Consider the following 7,114-nt stretch of genomic DNA (forward strand, 5'->3'; position numbering starts at 1 on the left):
TGAAGAAGGCGAGTTTCTTGCGAGACGAGCTCAATGTTTTTCTAATGGGGCGGTGGGGAAAAAACAGGGGATGTCCCATAATATTGGCCCACAAATATTATGGGCCCGATATTGGCATAAAAATGTAATATCGGTTAATATCGGTATGGGGATTTTCCCCTATAACGAAGCTAATGAACATAATGCTGCATGTAGGCCTATGGGCTCCTGTGTTTGCCGGCGAGCATATGATGACCTTGTCAAACCGCCCCAAGCATGTAAGCAACACTAGGGTGGCTAGTAAGTAGCAAGCTAGCTAGCTCGCTCCTTCCATCCATTTTCTGTTTTTTCTCCCGCCTACCCTCATTTGTACGAGCGAAACATTTCTGCTGCTGCACTAAGAGTGTTAGGCCGACATGAAAATGATGATGCTTGACTTTCTACCCCGGACTTTTTGACCATCAAAAAAATGTAAGTGGCTCCTGGGGTGACTTTTAAAAGAAACGTCCCAGCCTAAGCCTGATGGCAAGTATCTCTCCGATGTTTTACGTTGTTTACCGCCACATTGACAGGCTAACTGCTGATGCTCTATCCATTAGCTTCACAACAGATATGCGGTGTTACACATATCGGTGTGGGACGATGTCGGCATATCGGTTATGGGCAAAAATGCCAATATTGACTACAGGGCTCAACCTTGTGTCCCATTTCCTCCTATTTTCTCATGCCAACTAAGGCTCATCTCATTTCTCAGGCGTTTGCGGCCCTTTTCTCACAACTAAACACTTTCTCCTCATTTCTCCTGAGCTGATTGTTGAGTGACTTCCTGCTTTGGATAATGGTACGGTCCGCCCTTTGGGGCCGCTCAAGTAGTTTTTGTGTTTTGCTGACGGACCAACAATGCGGGTAAATAAATGACACAAACACACATGAAATTTCGTGCTGAATTTGATGCATGTTTGCATTGTCATTTGGCCAACATGCCTGTTGATAACGTGATTGGATTGTTTTGTAGTTAAAAGGGGCACCGACAATGGGCTTGCATGCGAGACACTGCATCATGGCACCGTGGTGTAAACATGGACGACCGTGGGGTAAGTATACTGTACAGTATGTAGCTCACGTAGGCGGCAGGCTGCCACCCACCGCCACCCCCGCCCCACACACACACTTTCACTGCAAATCAGTGTGTTTAGAGGGGAAACAGGCCCATACATCACCAATGCACAATCTGTGTCTTCAGGTGTTGCATCCCCTTCCTGTGTGTGTGTGTGTGTGTGTGTACATCCTACTAGATTTTGGAAGCATCTTGGGGAGGCTTTTTCATCCATCCATAAGGTCAGAGGTCCCCCCCCAAGCATGCCTTATGGTCCTTGCTTTGTACACACTTGTACAAAAATGTCTTGCTGACGTGACGAATGAAGATAAGCCCAACCCCTGCTCGTTGCGACCCAATACTTTTGTCCTGTAGTCTTAACCCCCCACCCCCCACCCCCACACATAGGATGGAAGTGCGTGTGTGAGCAAGAGAACTACTCCATGGCTGCAGCCCAAGAGTGTCCTGTCAACAGGAACTCCCAGATTTGATATGCGGTGACTTGTAGCCACAGAAGGAAACTGATTGGCTGCTTGCTGGAACCCCCCAACCGCAATCTTTACTCATGAACTTAGCCTTCTTAACTGGCACACAGGTGTACAAATACGTTCAGTTGCGCCTCCCCCTAACATTAGTGAAGGCCTTAAAAGTGTCAAATGAAGTCAAGCGCCAGTTCCTAATAATTTGGGTTAAATAATGAATTGTGCGACCTGAGAGGAAGGAGTTGAGTATTCCAGGCTGGGCTGTAACGTGAGGCGTATTTCCTTTCGTTTCTGGACTAAATAAGACTTTGTTTTTCATACTATCATCATATGATAGTTGGTCTTTGGGGGGAAAAATAATATAAAAATGAAGAAAAATAATAAAATGTGCATTTCACTCAACCAAGGTAATCAATTCATGTCATAATTAACCCTTAAAATGTCTTTGTTAATCGGAAGAAATTAACACTTTCATTATAATCAACCAAAAGAATTATACAAAAATTGTAAATACAACAAAATGAAACAATTCCTAAAATTTGTATTATCAGCCAAGAAAATTGTTAAGAAAATCATCAAATTTGTTAAAACAAAACATTACTGGTTAATAGAGGAAAGAAAATTAACTTCATTCCAGAAATGTTTATTTTTATTGGCTAAGAAAAGCATTTAAAAACTGTTTAATTAGTCACAAAAATTTGTTTCATTAAAAAAAATAGTTTAATAGAAAAAAAATTATCTGCAAAGACAATTACTCTAAAATATTGGATTGTAAAAAGAAAAGAAAACAAAGTTAACATTGTGTAACATTGTGTGACCAAAGTGCGGCCCGGGGGCCGTTTGGGGAATATGATTTTTTTTTATTGACGCATTTTAAAAATACAATTAATTAAAAAATCTCACAAAAACAAGAAAAATGGACAAAAATAGCAATTTTTACAAAAAGGAAATAGTCATAATATAAAATATGAGGACAACAAATGCTGAGTGTGATGTCATAATGCTATGGGGGGGAAAATGTCATTTAAAAAATGCAAAAAATCAAAACTAGCAAGAACAATTGGAAAATGAGTAGTTTTAGGAGAATAAAGTCATAATATTAATATAAAATATTCTAACAATAGGACAAACATTTTTGAGAGCATGTCATCATGCTATGGGGGGGGGAAGTAATTTTAAAAATACAATTAATCAAGAAAACTAACAAAAGCAGCAAGAAAAATGGGGGGGAAATAGCAGTAATTGTAGGAGAATAACATAAAATCATAATCTGTTAAGAGCATAATGCTGTGAGGGGGAACATCACATTGGTAACAGCAACAAAAAACAAAGTTACAAGAACAAATTATGGAAATAAAGTTTATTCTGAAAGCGAAACTGATAAAAGACCGTTGAAATACTTGGAAAAATGGAAAACAGCAGCAAAAATGTAAAAAGGAGCAGTGGATAAAACGTGTAAGAAAGATGCAGGCTGCTTTTCCTTGCAGCATATTTGCATGGCTTGCTGGAGCCTCCACGTGAGCTTACGTTGGAGCACATGCGGCCTCCCTGCAGGCTCATTGACCTCCAGATGAGATGTTTGACTGTATCGTCTGCTACACTTGACTAAACAAGGGCTTTTTTCTCTCGGTGTTGGTGTGACTTGGTAAACCTAACCTCACCCGCCTACACACGCGAGTCGACGCTCGAGGAGCACACCTGAACAGGTCTGATAAGTTTGTTGTTGCCGTGCACGTCACGGAAGGAGTGTCAGGCCAAGCAGAGTTTCCTCTAACGTTTAAAAGGAGGCACCAGAAGGAACGCAGGTTTTACTCGGGGTCGCGGTGGTGCACACCTCCAGTGGACTCGCAATCATCGAGGAGGAGCCGAGAGTCCTGCGGGGTTTGCGCTCGTGCTCCCCCCTCCTCAAATATAAAGCCCCCTTCCATGCGGGAGGAGATCCTGGATCACACCTCGCATGCGAGGAGGAGCTCCAAAGCCTGTCCTCGCACATCCTCAGTGCAACGACGCTGTATCTGAAAAGTACTTTTACGGTGAAAAGGTGCGTTCTTTGATTTGATTTACAGCAGCACGTAACTGCGGTGGCACTTTACCACTTGTGCGACAAAAAGGGGGCGAGTCCGCAACTTTGGCGGGCAGGGAGCGCGCACATGGCCGCCCTCATCAGCGCGTACTCGTCGTGGCCCGAGTCCTTCGACTGTCCCCCGGCGGACGGCGACGTGGCCGATGGGCACGGCCCGCACAGGGGAGCCGGGGACAAGGCGCCGGAGCCCCGCATCAGGCGGCCTATGAACGCCTTCATGGTGTGGGCCAAAGACGAGAGAAAACGGCTGGCCGTCCAGAACCCGGACTTGCACAACGCCGAGCTAAGCAAGATGCTGGGTGAGTAACATTATTATTATTATTATTATTATTATTATTATTATTATTATTCGATTATTTGTATTATTATGAAACCGTTATCACTATTTATCTACAGGCCTCTTTAAGATAGAAGGACGTCTTTTTTATTTCTACAGTCCAGTGTAGAAATCGAATCACTTGTAAAAATGTATTTCATATGAAAAGATAAGCAGCAACAACTTGGGCGGTGTGGGTCCATTTTTACAGAACAAACTTACACTTTCAAATGTCAAGTTGTCAACTTACATACAGAACTTGCACAAGAAAACAAAGATTTTTGATTGCTTGTACACTTAAATGACTTTTTTTACATTTATGCTCTAAACATAAAAGTGGAAATGGTGTCGAATGAAATTCCAGAGCTGCAACTATTTAAAAATGACATTTATTACTTTTATGTGAAAGCTTTAAATAATATAGCTTACTAAGTTATAACTTGCGTTGCTCTTAAAAAGCTTAAAATCCTTATGCAGTTCTTAATGCGGATTTTTTGCCTGTGTAATTCAGTCAGCCATGTTCTCGGACGCATTTGAAAACTTTTTAGCAGCATTTTACAAGTGAATTAAAGAATCTTTGCCTTTTTTATTGTGGTCCTGTACAGGCAAGTCCTGGAAGGCCCTAACCCCCCCTCAAAAGCGGCCCTACGTGGAGGAAGCCGAGCGTCTGCGCGTGCAGCACATGCAGGACTACCCCAACTACAAGTACCGCCCCCGCCGCAAGAAGCAGCTCAAGCGCATCTGCAAGCGTGTGGACCCCGGCTTCCTCCTGGGTGGCCTGGGGGGCCCCGACCAGAACTCCCTGCCCGAGCAGCGAGCCCTTTGCCGCCCCCTGGAGAAGGACGGGGGCAGCCCCGTGGGCGTCCGCAGCGGCTTCTCCAGTCCCAGCCCCGCTCTGCCCAGCGTGCGAAGCTTCCGAGACGCCACCGCTTCAAACACTTTTGACACCTACCCATACGGCCTGCCCACCCCTCCGGAGATGTCCCCCTTGGACGCTGTGGACCACGAGCACGTGCCCCCTTCTTATTACCCCGGGGGCACCGCCATCTCCTGTACATCGTCAGCCTCACATCCTGAGGAGCAACACCAGAATCACATGAGCAGCCCGCCGCCATACCACGTGGACTACACTCAGACCCAAATCCACTGTGGGGGTGCACACATGCCCCACATGGTCCCCACGGCCGGTGGCGGCAGCAGCACTGGACTGATCCCGCCTTTGTCTTACTACAGTCCCTCCCCCTTCCCTCAGATTCACCTCCACCATCAAGGCCACCTAGGTCAGCTGTCCCCGCCCCCAGAGACACAGGCCCACCTGGAGACCCTGGACCAGCTGAGTCAAGCTGAACTTCTGGGCGAGGTGGACCGGAACGAGTTTGACCAGTACCTGAACTCCAACGGGGGCGGCGGCTTCCATTCTGAGCAAGCTGCCATTGCGGGACACATCCAGGTGTCCTCCGCCTCCTCCGTCTCCCTGGCGTGTCCCAGTAGCGCCACAGAGACCAGTCTCATCTCGGTGCTGGCCGACGCCACCGCCGCCTACTACAACAACTACGGCATCTCGTGAGCGCCGCTCCGCCCACCAGGCTGCCGGACAACGGAGCAGAACCTGAGAGGAACACTCAAACGGGACGCCTCAGGGATCTCTAGTAGGCCACCTGTACATTTCAGAAGCACAGTGAAAGACTTGTAAATGTCGAACCACTAAAGACGTGTACAGACGCTAATTTATGTCTTTTTTTGTTTAGAAGTTGGACAATACTCTCTATGAAATGCTTAATAATAATAATAATATATACAGTATATATTATACATGAAATAATGGCTACAGTATAAAATGTATGCTGATTTACAATTGTGGATCATTTAAAGCTGCATTTTTTTCTTAGAAATTTGATTTTCCACATTTTGGTGTCCTGTACAAAGCAAAAGAGTCCTCAATAAAAGCAAATAATGCAAACGGTGCAAACACATGTTGTCGTGCTGTACGCCCACCGCCCGCTATCACGGTGGTGCTGCAGAGGATTAGCCCGCCTCCGCCCTGCGACGTTGCTTTTGTGCCATCCTTCATGTACGCTCGTATCTCGCTGATGCAGACCTTTCATAATCTCAGCGTACATAAATAAAGAAATACATGAGAACGCAGGCAAGGCCTCATTCTATACACATTTTTCCTCTTTTTTTTTTTTTTCCTCACAGAAGGAATTCGGGGGGGCTTTTGACAAATCCTGGCTGGTCTTCCTGCGTTTTTTGGGAAGGCTTGAGTCGTGCTTCTTGTAAAGAGGATGTGGCGGAGGAGCAGTGTTTCCTGCCTGATAAGGTGTGTATGGGCTCGTGTGGGGGGGGGAAGCTCTCCATGTCAGGATGTTTGGGCCTGGCTGGACCCGCCATTAAAGAACCAGAGGGATGCGGTCATGCTGCTATTCCTAGGAAACTACACCGCTGTGTCGACTCGCCCGTCTGCGCAGCCGGGCTGAGAAATCCAAAAATATTTCTTTCTTCATTTTAAACATGAGCAGGAGTGACAACATTCATCATGTTTGCAGCTCATTCCTGCAGGGTGACGACATTAGCCCGTTTAGAGGCGGTGCCCCCGGGCATGCTGGCGATATTAGGGGTCGTCGGGGTCAGCTCGGGAGGCAGACTCCCTCGGTACGTGTTGGCGCGTCCCATCCATTCACTCAAGGACAAACCAGCATCTTCATCATCGCGCTACTTCTACCTTAAAGTCATACACGCTCACGCCAGGGGCGGGTGCACGCTGGTTTTTGTTTTTTTAATTATTGGCCTGTGGTACATTCTAAAAATAGAATTCAGCAAGAAAACAAAAACAACAGCAAAAATGGAAAAATCAGCAGTAAATGAACAAGAATGAAGTCCAACTATTCAAAGGGAAAAGTCACAGCTTGAGGAGGATAACGTAAAGTGAGGAAGAAGAAGAATCATTTAGTGGCATGAAGGTGAAACACCAGAAACAAAACAATGACTGAACTTGTCACTTTTGGAAAATTAGGTTGAGGAAAAAGGGGACAGCTGTAATTTTAGAATAAACTCTTGAGGAAAAATAATGTTGACTATAATTTTTAGTAGCACAGACTTGAAACAGTACGGAAAAATGCTTATCTTTTTAAGTTCTATTATAAGAAACAAAATACAGT

General features: G+C 45.4%; 1 protein-coding gene across 1 annotated transcript; it reads left to right on the forward strand.

Annotated features, from left to right (window-relative positions):
- Positions 1 to 2,779: 2,779 nt before the first annotated feature.
- Positions 2,780 to 6,055, forward strand: sox7 (SRY-box transcription factor 7). The gene is made up of 2 exons (XM_054761587.1): positions 2,780 to 3,939; positions 4,562 to 6,055. Exons 1-2 carry the CDS (start codon positions 3,708 to 3,710, stop codon positions 5,521 to 5,523), a joined length of 1,194 nt encoding a protein of 397 aa, XP_054617562.1. The 5' UTR covers positions 2,780 to 3,707; the 3' UTR covers positions 5,524 to 6,055.
- Positions 6,056 to 7,114: the final 1,059 nt, after the last annotated feature.

Source organism: Dunckerocampus dactyliophorus, chromosome 19 (genome assembly GCF_027744805.1).
Source record: "Dunckerocampus dactyliophorus isolate RoL2022-P2 chromosome 19, RoL_Ddac_1.1, whole genome shotgun sequence".
In the NCBI taxonomy this organism is placed as follows: Eukaryota; Metazoa; Chordata; class Actinopteri; order Syngnathiformes; family Syngnathidae; genus Dunckerocampus; species Dunckerocampus dactyliophorus.